This window comes from Lepidothrix coronata, unplaced genomic scaffold, assembly GCF_001604755.1.
Source record: "Lepidothrix coronata isolate B3197 unplaced genomic scaffold, Lepidothrix_coronata-1.0 Scaffold44, whole genome shotgun sequence".
Classification (NCBI taxonomy): Eukaryota; Metazoa; Chordata; class Aves; order Passeriformes; family Pipridae; genus Lepidothrix; species Lepidothrix coronata.
The window spans coordinates 5,395,063-5,418,704 of NW_016690224.1; the positions used below are offsets into that span (position 1 = coordinate 5,395,063).

The 23,642-nt window shown below is 46.9% G+C and overlaps 1 protein-coding gene across 2 annotated transcripts in view; it reads left to right on the plus strand.

Moving 5' to 3' along the window:
• PXN (paxillin) overlaps positions 1–23,642 on the plus strand; it is a 49,278-nt gene that overhangs the window by 15,095 nt on the left and 10,541 nt on the right. The window contains exons 2-8 of one of the 2 annotated variants that reach the window (XM_017814208.1): positions 12,879–13,105; positions 13,594–13,706; positions 15,575–15,714; positions 16,066–16,267; positions 16,766–16,901; positions 21,128–22,180; positions 22,973–23,239. In XM_017814208.1, the coding sequence (XP_017669697.1) occupies positions 12,879–13,105; positions 13,594–13,706; positions 15,575–15,714; positions 16,066–16,267; positions 16,766–16,901; positions 21,128–22,180; positions 22,973–23,239 (2,138 nt within the window). The remainder of the gene's footprint in view (positions 1–12,878; positions 13,106–13,593; positions 13,707–15,574; positions 15,715–16,065; positions 16,268–16,765; positions 16,902–21,127; positions 22,181–22,972; positions 23,240–23,642) is intronic. The other variant, XM_017814209.1, reaches the window with a different exon arrangement.

Sequence of the window (23,642 nt, forward strand, 5' to 3'; positions counted from 1 at the left end):
AGTCAGCTTTTTTTGGCTGGGTGTATATTCTGTGGAACTGGTTCACACAGGGGTCGTGTGAGAGCCACAGCCTACACAAGTAAGTGGCAGCAGCACATGTCTGGAAGAGGGAGTAAAACCTCTCCATTTTTGGCAGTGGTGAACTGTTAATTCGCCTTTCTGCATCTTGTGAAACTCTATCCTTCGCTCTGGGGTGCTCACTGTCCAGTGGAACTCCTGTGCTGTGTTGCAATGTAAATCCTGATGTAACATGTTTTCCTTCCCTAGATGAGTTAGAATCAGCAGTTACCAAATTACGATCTCCACGTGGTAAGCGCTCCACAGCTGTTGTAAGGGGTCAAACCTACGCACTTGTCACTTCCACCTGAGGGATCTGGAGCACAAGCACACAAGGATTGCTGATGCCCAGAGATTTGGAGGCCACTGCTGTGTGTTCACACTGTTCTGATTTGCCACTGCTGATTTCTACTGCCTAGAAACTGCTCAGAAGAGTGATCCAGTCCTGGATTAGAATGTGTTGTAAACTCGGTGCTACAACAACTTCCAGTTCAAGTCAGACCCAACTGCCTAAAGTTACGCAAATCTCAACCAAATACGAACCCAGGGTTTTTAAAAAACCCTCTTTTCAGTGGGCATGTAGAGGTGTTCTTGGTAGTAGCTGGGTGCTGCACATCTCTGCACTCAAACCTTGAGCTTCTTTTTACTCCCTTTACCAGATCCATGGTTTAAAATCCACAGTATGTCATTTCCTGCTGTTTCTATACCCATCCTTGGACTCTTTGTTTAAGGGAGATCTCCTTTGTACTGGATTTGTCAGATGTTTGTAAAATGGCAGCACTGTGTTTTGACCTAGTGCTGCTGGAGTAGCTGTACACTGGTGTAGCAGGAAGGGTCTGGTTCCTCAGATAGCTGGCTTGGCTGAGCCCCTCTTCCTGTAGGAATACAAGGGACTTGGTATTTTGTCCAGAGGCCTTGGCCCTGGGAAATTTTCCCTGACGGGACAGTTCAGTGGCTGCTTGTTTGGTTTTCATGAATATTTTTTTTTGTTTTGTTTTGGCAGAGGAGAGCAGATCTTGTTGGAATTTTTTTTAATGTTGATCCCAATTTCTAGAAACTTTCAGAGCCAGCAGCAAATAAAAATTCTTATGACATGCACAAGGAGGGTAAACTTACTATTTTGCGTGCATAAGAATAAATAAGAGACTAAAAAAAATTAGTGTATTGGTGACTAATGTTTTTGGTAGTATTTAAATTTTTCTTTCCATCCAGGATGTTGGCTGGAGTCCAGCTCAGGTCAGTACTGAGGTGGTATTAACTGCTTAGTGGCTTGTGTAAAATGTTTACACTCGCTCCAGTCTCATCCAGGATGTCATTTCGCTCCGGTTCAGCTGGAGCTGTGTTTGAACAGAGCGGGTGTTCCTCACTTTTGTCTGAGCCAACTCACCTCCCTCCCAGAGGCAGCTGGGTCAGTACTGGCCACTGCTAATGCCTTTGTCTGGGTCTTCCTGGAAATGCCTGAGGATGTGTTTGCTGTCAGGGAGATCAGAAATAGATCTTGCACAAGAAGAGCCACTGTAGGAGAGGACTGTCAGAGGCTGTACTTACCCTCCTTGGAGCCCCAAGCTGTTTCCAATTTCACAGTTGACACACAGGGAGTGAAATGGAGACTCTCTAATTTGTGCAGATAGTTGTTCTTTGTAATCTTTCATAGGACTAACTATAACTGCCTGCCAGAACACCAGACGATTTGCTTCCAAAAGGAGAGGATTCTGACAAAAGACTTGGTGGCAGGTGGATTCTCCTAGCAGGCTGCAGATTCAGGCTGAGAAATTCCAACTTAAATATTTTTAGTACAGGCCTGAGAGTCAGACTTGCATTCTATTCTGATATAACGTGGACTTGCCATGTTATGCTGGGCTCTTCAGGGCTGCATATCAGTTCTCCATTTCTGAAAGGTACAGGTTCTTCTGTGCTTCTGTGTTGTCACAGCCTGTTATATCAACATAAAATTGAATACGTGGAGATTTAGGTTTAGGGTGTGGGACTGTCGACAGCTGTGACTGAAAACTGTAACTGAAAATGGATTCCACTGTGATTAGCGCTGTAACTTGCGGGTGGGACAATCATCTGAGGACAGTGGTACTTAAATCACAGAGGTCTGAATCACTGGAGGTCAAAAGTTGGAGCAGTGAGTAAAGGCTGGTTACGTCTGTGTGAAGCATCACAAACTTCCTGTGCAATCTCCAACTTCTCTGTCCAGTGGAAGCAGAGCCTGGCTTTGTGCTCTTCAGCATTGTGCAAGTGTTGAGATCAGCTGGAACTGTGACTTGCAAACCCTTGACAAATTTTTCCTCGTCCTCCTGAAGATTGTTCATAGAGCGGTGGAAGAATTTTTTGACTATGCTTATCCGTCTTTGGAAATGGTTTCCTGTTGTTCAGGACTTTGTTTGAGAGTCCAGTGAATCTACACAGAAAGGAGCCACGCAAGGGATAATTTACTGTTTTAGCTTCACACAACTGTGGGCTGAGTGCCTGCAAATTGCCATACAGAGGCATTCAAGGCTTGTGTAGCTGGATCTGGCATTCTCAGAAGTCTTTGGGAACTGTGAAACTGAAAATATTGATTTGTTTAGTAAGCTGGAACATGAATTCAGTTTTAGGCAGCAGGTCTTAGCATAGGGCGTTTTCTCTTGGCATGGTCTGTTTGCTGCTCAGGACTATAAACAGAGGGGAGTAAATGTAAGATGTGTCTTTTCACTTTAAGTGTGGAGAAGGCCATGCTGTAAAAAATAGGATGCTGTATATGGCAGGAAATAACCCTGCCCCAGCACTTCTGGAAATGAGAAACAAACGGGAGGACACACCTTTGGGGGAGGGGGGAACAGGCTCTGAAACTAGAGATGTCACAGTGCTGCTGCTAAGTTCGAGTACTCCTCTTGGAGGCAATATGGGAAGAACACAACAGCCAACTTCAGCTGGGCTTGCATGGCCTTGCTGTCCTTGGATCTTCGTGCCAGTAAGAGTTTGTTCTTCCTGGTGTTCCTGCTGACAGCTTCAGAATGGAATTGCCATGGCAAGTAGAGTGTACAGCTGAGGTTAATTTGAAGAACTTCAAAAGGCTGTGCTTGGTTTTAGCAGCTTTTCATCTGAAAACCAAACAAACCATATTCAAACCAAATTTTCTTTCTTGGGACCATCAGGTACATCCCCTCTGAAAGGAGACAGTACTTAAATCACAAATCACTTTCACTGTGAGGATGCTCAGCAAACTTGTAACATGCTGAGGAATATTTCTCTCTGACCATGAAAGCACTTATGTGCCTTGTGAGACTTCCAGTATCTCAACCATCTAATGAACTGTTTTGAAACAGTGGAAAGGGGATGAAAGGTTTTCTAAGGAAGTTGGAGAAAGGCAGAATGACTACCGTGCTTCTCTTTTGTAGGTGGTGGTTCATTTTCTCAGCCAGTTTGAGCTGGGGTCTAATTTAGTGTTCAAGAGCTAAGTGGAAAAATTCTGGTGCTACAAGAAAATCTTTTGTGGTGCCTTTACACAGATTGGACTGTAGGCCAGAGAGCCCTGATTTGTTTCATCCAGGAAGCTGTGGTGACTCAATCTTTGAGGCACTTGCAGTGTGTCTCAGCCTGTGCTGTGTTACCTTTCTGCCAACTCGGTGATGTGAACAGAGCCAGCAGCTGAAGGACTTCCCAGCCTGTTGCATCAAAGATGACAAGAGGTGGATCCAAGGTTCTCACTCAAGGAATGGAGCTATGATTTCCAGGGACTGCTGGTATCAAGCTGCAGGCTGGTCAGCTGTTTTCCTACAGTGTTGCTGTGCCCTTGAGAGCCTGCTGGCTGCCAGCATTCCAGCACCCTCACCATGTAGACAAAACCACCACTGCTGAGGTTACAGGGCAGGTCTGAGTTTCACTGAAATGCTTGTGTTAATTTGAAAGGAAATGATGTGGCCAGTTCCAGAAAGGATCTTGTGGTGACCTTTATGGTTTTCTAGCACATACACAAATAGCCCTCTTGCCCCTCAGAGGGCCCTGGTGGAAGGTCTGAGCTCACCTGATGGCTTCTGTTGGGTTTTTGTAGTGTTCAGTTGGCTCATCTTCGGAGTTTTATGGTCAGGTGGCTCTGTCAAAAGCTCACTCTCAAGCTCAGTGGCACATGAGAGAACACCAATGGGTACATAACATGTGCTGCCCTACTGACTGAGCCCTGTCACAGTTCTGGGGCTGGAAAGCCAAAGTAAGATGTCAGTATAGGCTCAGGTGGAAGTGGCAGGTAATGGTGAGGGATGTCTCCAGAATCTAAGAGCATTTCAGTCTGTGGTATCTGCTGATTGCATCTTTTCAGGCTGCAGTTTTCCTGGTCTGCATCTGAGATGCAGATAAATTATGGGAATCAGACAGGAGGATGGGTGATTTCTTTCAACTAATGGCAGGATGGGCTGGATTTATGGTTTGTCCTGGCCTGAGTTTTGAAGGCGAAAGTAGAACTTTTCCCATTTAAAGCAGAAGTTTTATTCACTTACTTGGACAATTCTGGCATTGGTCTTTTTAATACATTTTCTAAAAGCTGCTTAAGTCATGGAGTGGTTGGAGCTGTGCTTCCAAGAAACCTAATGAGTTTATCTAAAAAAACCAACAGCCCAGCAAACTTTTATTGGATTAGTAAGTTGAATTAGTTTAGAAAGCATCTGGTGATCAGCAGGGCAAGTTCCAGGAACAGCCTGGGGTTGCATGCTGGGGGGAGGAGGGACCCCATGGCCCTTCCCTTACACTGGCAGTGGGTGGTGGTGGCAGCTCTGCTGGAACTACAGCCAGAGGACTCCACGGGGCTGCATTTCACCCCCAAATGTGCAGTGAGTAGTTACTGATGAACAGTTACTGAACTTGCTTTACACAGGCTGCATTTGCACACTGTTACAGTCCCGTGCTTGGGATGGTAGTAGTGCATGTTAGTTGTGACCAGTTCCTTGGCCACAAGCTCTGGAATAAACTCCCCAGCTTGGGTCTCAGTGGTTGGGACAGGAAGCCACAGTCCTTGCTCCAGCTGCTCGTGCAGACCACATCTCACACTGCAGTGTCTTGTCTTTGTTTAGACATTTGCTGATAGTGGTCAGAGCTGGTGCATGGGCTGCTGTACTGGGCAAAGCTGGCTGGTTTGGCTCTCCATATGGGAGTTATGGCACAGATGGGATTCACAGGGACTGCCACTACTTGATTTGGAAAGCAGTTCTGTCTGTCACAGGATGAATTCTTGTCTAGTTTGTCTCTGCAACCTGGTGTAACAAGGTATTACTGCTACTAGGTGGCTGCCTTTGCTGTTGAGCTTTTCTGAAGCACCCACATGACTTTGCAAATCAGTGCCACAAATGCAAACTTTTCCTTATTCTAAGGGGGTGCAGGTTTGGTTTCAAATTACAGGGAAGCTTCAACAATTTCATGGACATTGTCTTAATCAGAATTCACCATACCATGTATGAGCCTGGACATTCTCTTTATTAAGCAGTGACACATTTCTCATGATAATGAGAAAGGCTTCGAAAAAGCGTCAGTACATTAAAGAAATAGCTGAGTGATTTTTTTTTTTTTTTTTTTTTTTGACCATGCAATCTGAACTTCCTCTGGGCAGGTTGAGGCAACGTGAACTAAAAATCCCAGTGGCTGCTCTGTACTGATACTCCAGCAGTTATTAGGTCTGGAAAATGACTTATCTTTTGTGCCTTGAACTTTCCTGTATCTTAACAATCAGTCCCTGCTTCACAAGAAGGCTGAGAGCTGTTACGTGTCCTGTATTCTAACCACCTTCTTGACATATTGGTTAAATTTTGGAAAACTTTTAAATGTCATCTCCTCAAAATGTTTTGGAATATAAGCCAAGCTATTTTACGTGCTTTCTATATATGTGAACTGGAGAACTAGAGACTTTTAAGAGCATCTGCTTGCACTTTGAATTTTTCATGTCGCTTTTTGAGTGTAGTTTTTGTATTTTGTTGCTTTCGTAGTCTCTGATCTTTTTGCATTTAAAAGCATTGATTAGAATATAAAGCCCTAGGAACCTGTTAATAAATGTCTTTTACCTGGAAATCAGTGCCTGCTTTCACCTGTTTGTTCATGGTTTTCCTATTTCTGATGATGCTCTTCCATTTTACTGAGAAAAGTCAAAACTGCTGTTAAAATGGGAATTCCTGCCATCAGTGTTGGTCTTTGGGGCTCCCCACACCTTCTGGAGTCAAACTCTAGGGCAGTGAAGTCCTACAGCAGGGCTCCAACAAGTCTTCTTGATGCAGCTCTTTTTCAAGGCACTGCAGATGTTTCTTTTGAAAGGCTATTTAATAAGATAAATATACCCAGGCTCCCCATTCCTCTGCAGTTACTCACAATGTAAAACCACCTCGAGCTGTCTCCCCATATGTGAGCTGGAGCTGCATTTACTCCTGAAGGTGGGGGAGAGATGAATTTATTTGAACCTAATGAGATTTTAAAGTTTGGGTTCAGGGATTTTGCAAAGAGGCTGCTCAGATGAGGCTGCAAGCTGAGAGTTCAGTTCTGGACATGCAATTCCCCTCATTTGTTTAGGGGATAGCAAAATATCCAAATAGCAAATTTGGATTCAGCATCTTACAGGTGTTAAGAGAAAAGGGCTGGAGAATGGTTTGTGATTCTGCAAATGAGCGATCTGCAGCTTGTCTTACTCTGAGACGTTATCGTGTAAAGTCCATGTCCTCATTGAGAGCTGCCCTGATGGCTGTTTTGCTTCTTATTTCCATTTGGCAACCCTCTGAGAATCTTCTGCTGCCTAAACCAGGAAAACCTGTAGCAGTTCTACTTATTTGGATAAACAGAGGTGGTGGAAAGAACAGGGGAGGTGGAGACACCTGTTCTGTGCAGCTGCAGAAGGGGAAGCACTGTAGTCTGTGCTCAGACATCTCATCCCGATTTCCCATTGTGCTGTGTCTGGGCTGTCAGGGACATGTGGCACCACAGATCTGGGGGAGATGGGACTCTGTGCCTGAATGCATTTGCTCTGTGTGGTGGCTGGATGAAAAATCCTGTCTCCAGTGTCACTCACTTCCCAGACGTCCCATGCAAGAAGCAGAGCTACAGGGAACATGCAGTTTGATGGATGCACAGATGTGGCTTTCAGCTGTTGAAAATGAAAGGCTGATATCTGAGTCATTTGAAGTGTCTTGCTTCAGTTATGCTTCCATTTCCTTCCCAGCAGTAGATGAGAAGTAGAAGAAAATTGACCACCATCCTTTTGATCTACTTACTATATTGATAATGCTGTGATTTGCTGTGTCAGCAGGGCTTAATAATCCTCAGTTCTTGAGAGAGATGAACTGCACATGGAAATCTGAAGTTGTTTTCTCCTGGCAATAATGTTGTAGTCTTTGAGCTCAGTGAGGATGCTGTGTCTCTCTAGCCCTCACACAGGCTGGAGTTAGCCTGGACACAGAGTAGCAGATGTGAATTTGCGGATGCCTTGCAGTGTAGGTTTTTACAGAACTAATGCATAATGTTCTGCTTCACTGTGTCACCTTAATCCAAGAGCATTTTTGAGATGCACAGGAAGGGGAGAGTGAACAAAGTATGTTTCCATATGCATGGGAAGATACATCTAAATATATATATCTTTTTCTGTTTAGTAACTTCATTTTTTTAAGGGGGCTGAGTGCAGCTAAGATTTCTAGAAAAGGGCCCTGAGGGGCCCTGGTGTTACCCATTCCTGTTCCATACCTTAGAGCAGTGCTGAGATCCCCAGGCTGGCGTTACTGCTCTTTGTCAGGCAAACCTGGGATGTGGGAAGCTGAGGAATGTGCCCCTGGCTGCACACCGGCCGTTCCTGCTGGAGGATACTGCGTTTGCAGGACAGCGAGTGCTGACACGCAGCGATGGCAGCAGGAGCCTGCCTTGGAGCCCCTGGAATGCGTGAGCTGTTCCTTGGCCCACAGAGGTGTGGGCTGGGGAGATAGCACAGGAATGTGCAGTCTATAACTTGGGAGATGACTGCCCTTTTCAGTCCAGCTTGAACTGGTAAATGGGGCTTATCCTGAGGGATTGTCCTGCTCTTCCACCTTGCTGATTTTCTTGGTAAAAGGGCTTTTCCTGAGCGGTTCAATGCATTGGGCATGAGCTTGAGAGTTCTTGTCCTGAGCTGTTGAAATGAGCAGCAGAGCTTTGGCAGATGCTGGGAACTCCCCTGAAGCAACACAGTTGGTATTAAGGGTCTCTCATACATATCTAATGTAGGTGCAGAGCTGTATGGGGGATTTGTAGACCAGAATTCCAAGGAGCTCATAGTTAATAATGATTTTTGGGAAAAGGGAGGGAAGGGAGAGAGAAGAAAACTAATGTCCCTGGACCTCCAGATGCCTTGTGCTTTACAGCAGTAAAGGTATCAAAAATGGTGTCATTCTTTAACTGTCCCTCCTCCACGGGAAAATTCATGTTGAAAAACCACTTGAATGCAAACACCAGTGTCCTCCCATACTGGGGAGGATGTGGTTTGAGTAGCCCTCAGGCCTGAATGTGATTTCAATTGAGCATGCAATTTTGGGGTTGCCCAGTGGAGGGAGGAGGACTCTGTCCTTCTGTCTCATGTTTGCATGCAGCTTTATCAGGTGCTTGGCCAAGTTACCTGAGCCTGTGGCGGACCAGCTCAGAGATGGTCTTGTGCTGAGTTAGAGTTTTATCAGCTCTGTGACTGCTCCAGCATAGCCATGACAAGCAAGAGCAGCTGAGTTGGTGGTATTTTAGCAGGTTTTCCTTTTCATACCCCGCTGGGCAGGACAATGCTAATGGAGTGGAAAATACAGGTTTCTGTATACACAGCCCATGCCTGTGGGTAGGCTGAGCCCTACCAGGTCTTTGGAAACTGGACTGTGATTCTGCTCCATGCACACGTCTGTGAGTTGACATTTTGTCTGTGGGTTGTGTTAGTAGCTTGCTGTAGGGGTGAGAGTGGAAGGAGGGGTGATCCTATGGAGGAGCAATGGCTTGAAAATCTAGTATAACCCTGTCTGGCTTACTTTATTTCTGCAAAATCGCTAAATCTATCCTCTAGAGATAAATAAGTCTATGATATTTATCTTTGGGAGATCCTGCCTCCTAGAGCTGTGCCTGTAGCGTTGTAGAGAGTATTTGGGGCGGTGGTTAGAGCGGGTGAGGTCAGTGTGTGGTTGTTTGCAGAGCACTGGGCGGTAGCCCCGGGAGGCTGCAGCGTGTGAGATGCAGCTCCGTGGGGAGGTGCAGCACACGTGGCACCAGCAGAAAGTTTGTGTGCCTATAACGGGGACAGGTTCCCGGCTCTGCGGGGCTGAGCGAGTGAGGTGAAGGGAGTGCCAGAGTGGGCACTGCTGCGGGGTTTCCTTGCTCTGTGTGAGGATGTGGTGGTGCCCTCTCATGGATGGTGCCTGTGGGAACTGGCCTTAGGATGGTCCAGTCAGCTGCTTCCTACGGGTTGGGGAGGACTAAGTGGATGCTTAACACCTCCTGAAGCGCTGTCCCTCAGGAGTCACCTTGGGCAGGAACACTTCATTACCCAGCAAATCGATTGAGCCTTTAATATTTCTATTTAAGCATTTAATATTCCATTTAAGGAGCAGCTACTGTAGTGAACTCAGTGCTGTGATACGAGGTGCAGCACTGCACAAGGCACAGCATCCCTGTCACAGTTCATCAGGCTACAGCTGCTGGTCCCATTTGTGAGAGTGACACGCCTTTTTTCCATTAATAAATTTCCCTTCTTTCCCACCATCTCTTATCTCACATTGTCTTCTGGTAGCGTTAAAAACTGCACAAATCCTAAATGAATGCACAGCGCTTTTGGACCTCTTGGGATGAGGTGCTGCGTGGCAAACAAAGCGTTAATCCCTTTGGTTGATTTTTTTTTTTTTTTGGTTGGGTTTTGAATAATTGCCTCAAATCGCGCTCTGGACTGCAGGACTCCTTGGGTTGACCTCCAAGGGAGCGATTTGCAGCCCGTGCCTTCCCTCTGGCACGGCGATGCCCGTGGGGCGGGATGGGCTCGGTGCCACCGCCGCTCTCCCCTGCCCTCCCCGGGGACGTTCTGCTGCCGGTGTTGGACCCTTTAAACGGGCGCGATTTCCCATTCCAGCAGAGCTTCAGGGACCTGTGGTTGCTGATGGGATTGGATCCGGAAACAGGAACAGAGAGGGACGCAAATGGGGAAGACCTTCCCTGTGTCGTGGCTGCGAGCTCGGAGGGAGCGGCTGGGGCGCAGGGAAGGGAGGACACAGGGTTTGCAGAACCTAGGGGCGAGCAGGCACAAGGAGAGGTCCTTTTCCACAGGGAAACCGGTGTGTGAGCGCCTGTCCTGCCCTGGCTTGCGCCTTTCCTGCCCCGCCGGGTTGGGGTGGTGCCTTCGTGCAGCTGCTTCGGTATCAGTTGTAAAGTTGGAGTTTAGTTTGAGTAACCGAGTGATTCCTCTCCAGCCTTTTCTCCTCCCTCCGCTTCCCGTTCCTCGGCTCTGCCTTGTTTGCTCAAGTCAGGAAGGGGGAGGGTATGGGGGAAGTTAATCATTAATCTTAACTCCTTCGCAGCCATGGGGCTGAGTACTCCTGGTATTCCCAGACCAATCTTCCGCAGACTTGTAAAAGTAAACGGGTACTGGGCTCACTCTGTGCCCTTAGCAAAGGGCAGTGGGTTTCTGTCCGATGGATCATCCAGCACAGCGCTGAGCCGAGCAGGGCAATTTTGAGGCGAGATAGTCACAGCTGCCTGCCCTGCAGTAAGGGCTGGAGAGTGGAAAAATGGTTTGGGTCCCCTCTGCAGGGCCAGAGGAGGCCAACACCCTCACGGGATTTTCACTTCCTGGTGGAGTTTGATTTGCCTTTGTCATTGGAGGGGAGAAACAAAAACCACTCCTTCTCAGCCAGCACTTCTCTGGGAGGTTGTGTGCATGAAACTTCCAGTCATAGGACCTGCCTGACTGTAGGAATTGCAGCTCATCGGCAGTTCCCTGGAGGTATGTGCCTTTCACTCTGGAATCCACCAGCTGTTCTTTTGCTTAAAAAGAAGATTCAGTTCATTTTTCCCCAGCTGCAGAATGCTTGTATCCTGTCAGAGAATCTGCTTCTGGGGTATTTTGGCCCCTCTAGGAAGATGCCTGTGATTTAAAAGACTTGGAACATATTTTTAACTAAATGAAAGGTGTATAGAATTAATTTAACACAGTATTTAATTTGCTAATGGCTGTATTCTGTTCTCTGAGTGCAGGACCGCCTTTTTTTTTTTTTTTTCTTTCGTGATGCTTTGGGTTTTGGTAGAGGGAATATAAAAGCAGCACCTTCCTCATCATCTAATGCTGTAATACTGTCCTCTTTTAATGTATTTTCTTGAAGGCTTGCTAAGTGCATTGGCTGCTGTGGTCTGCTGTGCTCAGGAGGTGGCTCAGGGCTGGCAGGTGCTGCCCTGGGAGCCGTGGGCACCCATTAGGGCGAGCAGTTGCTCGGTTGCTATTCTGGTGCCACCAGATAATTCCAGGTCCTTGTGACCCCAGTGGGGGACACGGCGGGATGGCCACGCTCAGGGTGAGCCCTCACACCCCAAACCTGAGTGTGAGTACCTGCTGTGTGCGGGAGAAAGAGCCTGCTGAGACTAAAGACAGCTGGGTCTGCGCAGGGGGATCCAGGGGTTTCAGGGAGCCTCCCCTCCTGATTGTGCTGAAGTTGTGTTATTTTCTGGCTGAATTCCACCTCTCCAAAGGGACCTGCCAGGTATGTCCTGATGCTCCTACGGTCGAGAGTGCCGGTGTCCCTGGTGAACCGACTGGTCTCTAACAGCCTTCACGAATGTGTCCAAGTGCTGCTGCCCCAGCGGAAAGCTGGGAATGCGGCCAGGGAGGCTTTCTTTAGAAAGTGAGCACAGCACAGACCTGCAGGCACTCGCTGGAGTTCCCCCTCCAGGGACTGCAGTGGGTTCTGCAGGGTGGGCTCACAGGTCAGAAGGTCCAACAGGTTGGGATTTGCCTGTGAGTCACTGCAGAGGAGGGCAGGGTTGGGAATGGGCAGAGGATAGTTTGCATGGAGAAATGTGGAAAGCTGGGAATGCCTTTTTTATGCCTTGTCTCTGAGGGAGAGCATTTTTCAGCTTTAATTTTTCTGAGAGGTGCTAACTGTATGACGTGGGTCCTCTCCCTGGCACGAGTGACAGTGTTTTAGCTGGTGGAAGTTTTCCTGCTCTTCAGGAATTTGTGAGCAGTCTCCACCCAGCTAGTTGAGAATTGTTTCCAGAAGAAATGGCGTTTACCTGGCAGCCTCTGGAAACTAGTTAACTGTTTGTATGATGTACTGAGAGGGACTTTTATTAGGAAAATGGAAGCATGTACTTCTGCTGCACCAGTGGACTGATCTGAACGTTTCATGCTTCTTCCACTACCTTAGACTCTGGAGAAAACACCTCCTGAGATCTTGTTTCCTGCAGAAAGCAATGCCTGCGGCCACAGTAAATGATTCCGTGATGATGTGGAGCCTGTAATTAGTCTGTGTCAATATCCTGTTGCGAGTAGATCTCCGGGCAGGTTTTGCCTGGCTTGTTCTTCTGCAGGGGGCAGTGAGACTATGGATCCCTGTTGTTGGGTGGTTTTCCAGTTCAGACAAAAATCTGGGACTGACACAGCTGTTCTGGCTGGTTTGTTACATCTTGGTGTTTTTTTGTAGTAGAAGTTTGATTAACTCATTCATTCCTGGGCAGCAGTAATGTTTTTCAGGGCATTTAGTAGATTACTCTAGTTGGAAAGTCTTCCCAAAAACCTTCTGATACAGATACTTTGAATGAGAAAAAGGAGACAAAGCTGTAGTCCAGGCTTTTACCATTTTGATTTTTCTTTTTTTGCTTTCCTGCAGACGCCTTACTGGCAGATCTGGAATCCACCACCTCACATATCTCCAAGCGACCAGTGTTTCTCACAGAGGAAACACCTTACTCCTATCCAACTGGAAACCACACGTACCAGGAGATTGCTGTGCCCCCTCCAGTGCCCCCACCACCTTCCAATGAGGCCCTGAATGGAACTGTGATCGACCCCTTAGACCAGTGGCAACCCAACACCCCCAAATACAGCCACCAGCAAGTAAGTGGATGTGGGAGGGTGCAATGCTTGGTTCGTGGGTGCAGTATCTCTCAAGAAAGTAAAGAGGAGGAATAGGAAGAAGTGACGATGAGTTTGACTGTGAACAGAGGGGGGAAATGGGGAGAGGTGTGGGGTTTTATTAGAACTAACTGGCTGGAGCAAATGGCACAAAAGAATTTGAAACCCTTCGTCATTGTTTGACAAAATGGTGGCGTGATGAGATTAGTGTTAGTCATCTGCCTTGTAGCCTGTGGGAAGCAGACTGGGGGTTTCCAGCATGGAGCTGCGACTCATAGGCAAGTCTGAAGTAAGTGGAGAACGGTTGTTCCTGGTGTAGCTCATCTGATAAAGGCTGGCTTGACTAAAGAGCAGATTTTTTAGAAGTTCTGCTGGGCTTTGTTCTGCCTATCCCTGTGTGGGTTTGCAATGCAGTAAGGTACATATTTGCTTTGTATTCTCTGTTTCCAATGCAAATCTCATTTCCACAGCCTCAGTCCCAGTCTCCTATATACAGCTCTAGTGCCAAAAGCTCCAGTGCCTCGATTCCTAAAGACGGGCTCAGCTCTCCTCCCCGTGCCAGTGAAGAGGAACACGTCTACAGGTATCTTGTCCCTGTTAAGAGATAAGCCTGACTCACAACTTGAGCCTGCTGTGGCTCAAGCTGCCTTCTATAAGTGGAAACAAGCACTGCTCCCTGTGTGTGTTAGGTTGCCTTGTGTCAGTTTTGATTACCTCTTTTGTAACACGCCGCCTTAACTTTCATACTCACTTCAAAGGCTGACCTGGCCCTTTGGCTTGCTCAGCTGCAAGAGGTTAAGGATCCATCAGACAGCAGGATCTGGATTGTGTTGTGAAGGATATGATCCAGACACAAGTGACAAATCCATCCCCCTGTTAAACAGCACAAAAGTTCTTTGGGAGTTGGGTGGCCTTTGGGTCAGATAAACCAGGGAACTCAGTACCTGTGCAGTGACTTGAATTTTCAGGTAAATTTGAACCTCTTACAATCTCTGTCTCAATAGGTGATTGATAGATAACAAGTTTGTACTCACAAAGGCAGCTGCTCTTACTCTGAGAGGTTGGAGGAGTATCCTGTGCAGTGGGACAGACCTTTCTGCTGACGTGGGGATGAGTGAGGAAGAGGCTGTCAGAACTTCATCCTGGACACCTTTTTACAGTCTGCAGACTGGTGTTTCTTTGGTGTCATGTTCTAACCATGCCAGCTCTTTCTGCTGAGCAGGAAGTTGCTTCCAACCAGAACTAACTCTGGGTAGAGGCAGGCCTAGCCAGGGATGGCCCAATGGAGGCAGTAATTGTAATTTTTTCAGACGACTGCATGCAATTAGCATGAAATGGAGGTAATTACAGCCATAAGTCCTCCTGTGCAAGGGTCTGGGATGGCTTGGTTCTGTTGTGAATTGTAGCTGGTGTGTGGGTTTGGGATGAAGTTTGTTCTCCTCAGATTGCAGTTGTGGATTTTTAAGTCTGAAGAGAAGGATAATAAGTGCCCTTATGGAATTCATAATTGTCACTGGTGTTACAGGTGTCAGAGTCCTTAAGCCTGTTAGATATTAACTTTCTGAGCATAATGTGGTCCCGTGAATAAGGCAGAAGTTCCCATTTTCGGTTTGGAAAGTATCTTTTTGATAAAATAAGAACCTCTAGAGCATTAGAAATTGTTCCTTCATTTGTAAAATGAGGAGAAAAAAATTTCCCTGCCATGGACAGTGGGAGGAAGAGTGTTACTACAGTGCAATTACTATAAAAATCACTGCATTGGTGCTAAGTTTTGCTTTGAAACACTTTGCACTTCTCTGTGGTAAATGATATCACCCATATAAGATCATCTGTAATTGTAGCCAGCATTTTATACATGCTTGTGTATCTCACACAGTAGAAAATATATCAAATTACTTTCTTATAAATTTATTAGAAGTCCCCAAATTAAAGCTTTGAGGACTCGAGTGTTGCAAGAGGTTATCACATAACCTCTTGCTTCTGAGTTTTTGCTGATAGCGTGAGGTTTGTACTTTGCCTCTCTCTCCAGTCTGTGCTAGCCCTGCATTCCCTCGCTTCAGGGAGGAGGGTTTTGCTGCTTGGTGTGGTGTCAGCAGAAACAAGTCATTTTCCTGTATGTGAGCTAATGGTTCTGCTGCTGTTCTGTGCATTTCGGATCTGCAGACAGTTAACTCTTTCCTACAGGGCTGGGCAGCTCACAGTCCTAAAATAAGGCCCTGTCCATCAATGTTCCATCCAGTGTTTCTTCACGACTGACAACTGGAGATGTGACTAAGGAGTGGCTGTGTTTAGCCATGTCACAAAGCACACATCTTCCTTCCCCCAGAGCTAAAAGCATCAGCCTGAAGAGAGCACAGTACATGTGTAAACTTTGGGAACCTAATACGAGTTTCCCTCCATCCTTCTGCTGTGTCTTGACACAGAAGTTTTCACATTTCCCTTTATCTTTAGTTTCCCGAACAAGCAGAAGTCTGCGGAACCATCTCCCACCATGACCAGCTCCTCTCTGGGCAGCAACCTCTCAGAACTGGACAGACTCCTCCTGGAACTGAATGCTGTTCAGCATACACCTGCCAGTGGCTTCTCAGCAGGTGAGGAATAGCAAGACATTTGGTGTGAGTGGGTACTTTTATTCTCAGAATAGTAGCCTGGTTTTTCCTTCCAACGTCCTTCCTGAGGGAGACCCCTCCAGCCCTTGATCAAAGGTTCCTTTAATATGGGTGAGGCACTCTGCTCAAAGCAAGGCCAACTTCAAAACTGGCTCTAACTAAAGTTTCAAAGTTAGATTAGGTTGCTCAGGCACTTGCACTGTTAGGTTCTTAGTATCCTCAAAGATGGATGTTCCACAAGATTTCTGGACAGTTTGTTGTTCTTGCCTGTGATTACTATGTATGTGTTCAACTGGGGCTCTGAAGGGCTCTTTTCTGCTCCCCTTTCTTCAGATGAAGCTGGCAGAAGCCCATCACTGCCCAGCATGGCTGGACCCCACTACGTTGTCCCAGAGAACAGCAGCTCTGGGGGAGGGAAGGCTGCACCCCCTACAAAGGAAAAGCCAAAGCGAAACGGTGCCCGTGGGATCGAAGATGTGCGTCCCAGTGTGGAGAGCCTGCTGGATGAGCTGGAGAGCTCCGTGCCAAGTCCAGTGTGAGTAATGTTTTGCTGCTTGCAGGCTTGGATGGGGTGGGATGGCTCCTGTGGGATTGGTGACTGTAGTGTAGGGGCAGCTGCTGCAGGAGAGCAAGGGATGGAAGATGGGCTTTGTCTAAAGGGTCAGAAATAAAGTGGGCACATGAAGATGCTGCTGTTGCTCTGTTACCTACTCCTGGGTGAAAAAATGCATAAGTCATGGGTGAGAGGTGGACTGTTCAAACTCAGCTGACCACAAATGCCCATTGTGTGACAAAATGAGTGTTCAGTCATTGTCTGTGTCTTGGTGGTGTGTGTGTGCACGTGAGACTGGGCAGAGAGGCAGGGCCTGCTTGTGTTGGAGAGGCTGGGGGAGGGCTGGCCAGGGTGGGCCATGCTGAGGAAACTCCTCATTCTCTGCTTGCTCAGGGGAGCAGTGGGACTTCCAGTCTAGGAGTGCCCTCCCAGGTTAAACGCACTCTTTTTTAATTTAATTTTATTTTTTTCCCCTCCCAGGCCTGCCATCACTGTGAGCCAGGGTGAGGTGAGCAGCCCCCAGCGGGTCACGGCCAGTCAGCAGCAGACCCGCATTTCTGCTTCCTCAGCTACACGAGAACTGGATGAGCTGATGGCATCTCTCTCTGACTTTAAGGTACCCTGTCAGGACACCTTAATACATCTGTCCCTCCCCACCCCTAGTCCCTCTTGCCTGTTAGCCACATCTGCTGACCCTGTTCGGTCTCCAGAGTGCCCTCTTTATCTCTCACACTTGCCCTGAGAAACTTCCTGTGGCGTATTTGTGCTTTCTGAGTGCTGCTGTAGGTGTTCTTGACTGCTATAAATTCTCATCACTGGCAGGATAAGACAGTTCTGGGATCTGTTTTTCCTTCAGTTCTGCAGTTTGTCTCTTTGCCAGAGATAATGAGCTTTGTTACTGCTCGGTACAGGGTGAATTATTTTGCTGTGCTAAAACTTAATGAGAAGGAGGGGGCATGGGACACCACTCTGCTTACTGACAGAGAACAGGCCCTTCTGTTCTGTGGGATGACCCTCCTCTCTGGAGTGTGTTCACCCTGATGTGCTTTCCCTGAGAAGGATCTTCCAGGCATGTGATGTGAGTGCTGAAGCCTTTGCATCAGAGAGCTGGAGATGACAAAGGTTTTATCTTAGAACAAACCCTCTTATTCACCTCAAAATGGGATTAAAGTTTGAGCCTCTTGTGGGGGCAGAGGATGGCAAATATCATTCAGAATCTTGTTTGGAAATTAAACTATTGTATTAGAAAAGAACTGCTATTTCAGTCACAAGTAGCACATAAAAGTCCTATAATAGCATAATTCCAGGATTAATTTGCCTATGGTCCTCTTGAAACATGAGGCACTTGGCACTTGGATAACTTGTTCTTCATTCATATAGGTATGTTACCATTCCTGTACTAGATGATTAACTGTGGAGGTTATTTCATGAGACTTCATTTACCCATAATCATAGCAAAATGAAAAATATTTTCTCACTTTCTACTTTCAACTGTTTTGCTTGTAGCCTTACTATCAACTTGAATTTGTTCTGAGTGTGGTGGAAAAAGCAAATATACTAGATATTCTCTTTGTTAGATTTGCCTTTCTTACATACACAGGCAAGTCTGCTTTCTAATCCTAAGTCCCTAACTTTCTGTTTTATCCTCATATGGAAGATTCTGCCAGTAGTTGGTGTTTCTTGTTTGTGCTGAGCTCCATCCCCTCCTAGATGACTTTAGGTGGGGCAGCCAGGGCTGAGATGTTTTGTGAGGAGAGGTAGAGGGGACGTTCAGTGACAGCTTTGCTGTTCTTTCTGTGCCCTTTGGGTTCCATGGAGGTCAATACAATACCCAGAGTTCTGACCAAGTGTGTGAGTTCAGAACCCAGCAGTGAACACACACGCCCTGAGGGGCTTGGCTTGCCTTGTGCTTGCTGGAATTGAACTCAGTCTGCCGTTTCTGGCACATGCACTTAATTTTGTGAGAATCTGGGAGTTACTCACTGTTTTCTCTAGACTTAGTGTAGTGTGTATTCAGTCAATTGCAAATATTGACACCTTGGTGTTGCCTTTTTTCTCCATATTAGGTCCTAGGGTGTAGTGCAGGGTATCCACAAGCATTTGTTCAGCCTGGTTGAAACACTGCAGTGTTGTGAAGCTGGAGAGAATTCACACTTGTGCTGCTGGCATTCCCTGCCCTGCCCCTTCCATGTGCTCTGGGAGCTGAGCACAGGGGCCTCGTGCCCCTGCTGCTTTTATCAGGGCTCAGAAAACAAGCTCAGGGTGTGGCTGCTGCCACCAGCCTTTGCTCCCAGGTGAGCTCTTGGGAACTGAGAATGACCTTGCCCAGCACAGGTGTTTTCCTGGCAAGATACAAGGAGGGGACATTTTTAAGTGTGGGTGTTCCAATACTTTGCAGTCTTGAATCTCCAGTAGAACCTGTGTGACAGAGGCGAGCTGCTTTCTGTAATACTGCCTGCCTTCCTGGCTTGGTTTCTGGTTGACCTCTGAGAGCAAACTGAAGTGTAGAAAGATTTTAAGATTTCGGCTTTACAAACACAGCAGTCGTATTTTTGTGAGGCATTGAGATCATCTGTGTCTGAACATTCTTCCTGGAGCACAAATGACATGGTTTCTGTCATCATTTTCCTTTTGTTAATGATGTCATTGACTCTTTTTGAGTTATTTTACTTTTTTCCTGTCCTCCACATTGCTTCATTTTCCCTTCAGTCCTTTTTGTTTGGTTATACCTCCTCTATTTGTACCAGCTAGTGGTGTTAACTTGTCTGTAAAAATGTATTCTGGTCTGTGCCAGAATACTGGTCTCTCCCTTTGAATACAAGGGAGAGAAGTGAAGTTTTTCCAAAGGTGAAGGATGAAAGGCTACTGTTCCAGACCTATGTGTGATTGCAGGAAATAGGACAGAAAACCTAAGTATGGTGTGAAATTAGTTGGAGTTGGTTGTTGGTACAACTAGAAGTTGCAGTAGGTGGGCATGAAGGAGTGGAGGGCACTGGTGCTTGATTTCCCTGGTACTCCAGAGTAAGAGGTGCAGTTGCAGGCTGATACATCACCCTTTTATCATCTTTTGCTCACTTTAATGAGTTGCTCATTCTTTTTGCTTACAGAGTCCATTTGATTTTGGTTATCTAGCTCATCAGTCAGCAGGCACTGAGATCACTTAATGCACTTGTTTTTTCACGCTCTGCCATTTCTGTGTAATGTGATGCCTGCTTACTGCATAGCTGGATGCTGGTAGTTAACTATTCTGTTACTGTTGGGTGCTTACCCATTGCTCTTTATTTTGGAACTAGTGTGGTTTTGATATGTTGGAAATACTGACTTTTGAGTGCAATGTTAGTCTTGCCTTGAAAATTACTGACTTAATTAGGAAGTCTGGAAGCTGTGAACCAGCATCAAACCAGGTTACTTTTACAGGTGCATCCAGTTTAGGCAGAATACTGGGAAATTACCTCTTTTACTGAATGTACTTATGGTGGGCCTTGCTGTGCTACTCAGGGAGAAGAGCAGTCTGAAATGAATTTTGATCTCCTGTTGCTCTTCCCTTTCTGGGCACTGCTGTTGTGACTTTGCTAATATGTGTGTGTGTGCCAGCTCCTGGCCCTTCAGGATGGCAGCAGCTTAGGGCAGCTCAAGGTTATGACTCTTCCATCTACTGACAGGTTTTATGTATGTTGTGGTTAATTTTATCCTTTTATTCATGATAAGCATCTCAGAAAGGTAAGTAGAGACTGAGATACCATACATGAGGCTTAGGAAGTTATGTGCCCTGCTACCTGACAGTGTAAGATCTGCCTGCTTAAAGCTTCTTTGGAAAATATGACTAGGAATCAACGCAGGTCTGGATAGCTCTTGGATTTGGAAATCCTTTGTGGATACATTTTTAAAACAGAAGGCTCAGCGTTGGTCTTAGGTGGACCTGCTGTGTGAGCTTGTCCAAGCCACTGTTCTGATTTTCCCTTTTTAAGAAAAAAGGAGTAATACCAGTTTGTCTCCTAGAGTTTAGCCAGGAATCACTGGAGATGGGGAAAGAAGGACCCATGATCTTTTGTTTTCAAAAGACCCTGTAAGTCAAGGAGAACCAAACCCACTGCATTAGTTGCTCTTCTTAGAGTGTATTTTGGATCAAAATTAATACTGATTTTATTACAATGTCAATGTGGAGACTTTGGCCTGAGGGAATGATGTTAATCTGCCACCTAAGCAATGCTCACAAGGGCATGGAGTGACTGACAGACTCATATAGATTCAGTGTGTGCCATGTCCAAGGTGAGATTAGTGATGTGAATAGAACAAAGCCCATGTCATCTGCTCTTGCTGTGAATGCCCTGAAGCTTTGTTTTCACTGCCACGAACTCAGCCAACTGGAGCATTTTATTAGTGTATCAAGAAGAAAATGTCATGCTTTGTTCTCTTCATTGATTGAGGGTTTTTTCAGCTTTGAAATATAAAATTTACATGTCTGTCTGTTAATAAGTTGAAAAAGTGACCTTTCCTCACAGCCCAGACATTCCTGGGTTTGTGTCTGGCTTCCCAGTGGCCGTGACGTGCCCCGTCACAGCTGCAGGTGAACATGTGAGCTGTCACTCAGGAGGAGGCACAGGAAAAGGATCTTGGTGGCTGCAGAACTCATGTGAAGATCAGTACAATGTCATACTGGTTCTGCTCTTTGCTATCTCACTTTCTTTCCTTACTCCTGGAAGTAAGGCTTTGGATCAACATGGCTTTTTGATTTGGAAGTTGATTGTTAAAATGCTTAATTCTTTGCTTTTTTTTCCCCCCTTCTTCTTACATCTGTCTTTATCTCTTTCTCTCCTTATTCCTTCTGTCTCCTTTTTGCAGACTAGTTCCACTATGTCTCTGATTTCTGAACCCTCCCTAGAACCAGTTCCCAGCTCAGCAAATGCAGACTCCAGCGACACCCCTCCCAGTTTAACAGTGCTGCCCCATTCCAAACACCCTTCTGCAACTCACAGTGGGGACTGGACGGTGCCACCACGTGCCCCCTCAGCAGAACTCTGCGCTGAGGGAGGCAGTGACACTGCAGTGCTGGCTGTTCCAGGGCATCCTGCTGCCCCTCCACCTGTGCCCCGTTTGACACAAGCAGTCCCTGTGCCCCCACCACGCAGCTCTTCTGGTTGTGCTACTCGTGGGGAGCAGGTGACTTCTGCAAGCTTGGCTCAGCTGAGCAGAAAGCCTGACTTTTCTAGTAACTCCTCCCAGGCTCTGCCAGCTTCCAGTGTGGAGCTTCTCTGTAGACCTGCTGATGTGGAGGCACGAGGCCTGGACTATGATTTGGCAAAAGAGACTGAGAAGAAGGAGCAGAGAACTGACCCTAAAATCTCAAGTATATCCATTTCAAATGCTTCAAATGGTCAGGGGAAGGGGCAGGTACCCAAAGAGGTGGATCAGCAGGGAGCATTGATGGACAAGTCAGCCCTTTCCTCCCTGGGCAGAAGTGTGGAAACAGCTTTAGATGAGCTGTGGGCCCTGGAGCTGCCTGCACATGCACCAGAGATACATGCAAAGAATGACAGCGTTTTGGATTCTGTTTATGAACCCTCTGTTGTTGCCCTGGATCGGTGGGATGTCTTCCCAGACACTAAAAACCAGTTGGGCTTTGTAGTGGAGCAAGGACAGGAGGTAAAAGCTGAAGTGCCTCGTGAAACCAAGGTAGATAATGGTCCTGATCTGGGCAAGAAGAGGCAGGGCAGGGACAGAACTCCTAGGAAGGCAGGTACTGCTAACATGAACAAAGCCAGAGGAGACCAGGACAAAGAGCAGTTCAGAAGCTCTGCAGCCGCTCCGGAATCTCCTGAAAACTTTGTGAAAGCTGAGTGGGATCTGCCATGTGTCTCCAAACCACCCATTGAGAGGATTTCTGCATCAGGCCAGGCAGGCACTGAGTGAATGTAGGAGCAGGACAAGTCCTAGCTAGGACTGTTCTGCCAGCACACTAACACTGTGTGTGTGGAGCGAGTGTGCCCGGGCTCACCCACACTAACAGCATGGAGCTCTGAGCAGGGTCACTGCAGCTGCATGGCATGGAGCTTTGGAACCCTCGGCTTTGTCTTGTGCTCTCTCCTGCATGTCACTCAGCAGCACAGAACACAGCAGTCTGTAGGGGTTTCCTCATGAAACGGACTCTTATTCCCTAGCTGGGGTGAGGTTCAGTCCTTACAGACCTCTGAAAAGTAGCGAGGGCTGTTTCATGGCCTGGAGGATGTTCCTGATTGGGATGGCAGCTCCTCTGCTGGCCTTTTTAGGTCCCATTACTGGAGCTGTTGGTGTTTCTTGCCGTGCTGGAAGCACACTTTGTTCACCAAGAGCCTTGTGCCTGTCAAGGGCAAACAAAGAGCCTGCTCTGTGCCCTTGTGATGCTGAGGTTTCTGTAATGCTCAGTGGAGTGGTCATGCTGCACCTCCTATCTTGGCTTCCCTCTGGTTAATCTTTCCCTTCCTTTTCTAGACAGTTATTTTTGGCCGCTGTGATTATCCTTACAGGGTTTTTCCTTGCACTGAGTCACTGTTCCGGGCTGTGCCAAGAGGAATTTTGGCATTGTGGAATAAATGTCATCACTCTTCCTGCTCACAATTGTCACTGATGTCTTTGAGTTTGTGCTGTTGCATCTTGGGGCTTGCTGTGACATTGCTCTTCTCTGCTGATACTTTCACCTTTGTCATTTAGATTAAATCTTTAATCAAGAGGACGAAAGAGACTGCGAATGTGCATCCAATGTCTCGGGACCTCTCTCCAAGGCGTAAGCTAGGTCCTGCCATATTCCACAAGACTGAGTCCCAAGATCGCTTGATTGAAGAGCTGCAGGACAGACTGGGCATCGCTGAGCAGGAACAGGAGGAATGGCAGAGCCAGGATGCCTGGCTGACAGAGGGGGTCATTGTCACTGCCAGACCCCGGGGGGAAGAGCAGAGTGGTGGACAGCAAGTAGAGAAGGTAGAAAGCAGGGACGTGTGCTGGGAAATCCCAGCGTGTCCCTCTGCCCAGATAGCATTGTGTGGTGGTGCAGATTAAGTTTGAGTGTCCTAAGCCACTTGAAATGAAGGACTAACTCTTTCTGTTCACCCTTCTCTGGCCTGAGAAGGAAAGCAGCATGTGGTTCTAGTTCTGGGTGTTTAAGAATTAGAGTGGGATCTGAGGGAGCTGGTGATAGTATCTGTTTATGCAGCCTGCTGCTATCACATGCCGAATGTCTCTGTGGGGATTATTTTTAAATCCACACTGGGAAGCCTGTCATAGAGGGGGGGTTTTTTTTTGCTCAGTGCTGTACCTGTGCAGGACATTTTGGGGGTAAGATGATGCTCTTCCTTGAGCTACACACCACATTTTCTAATCCCCT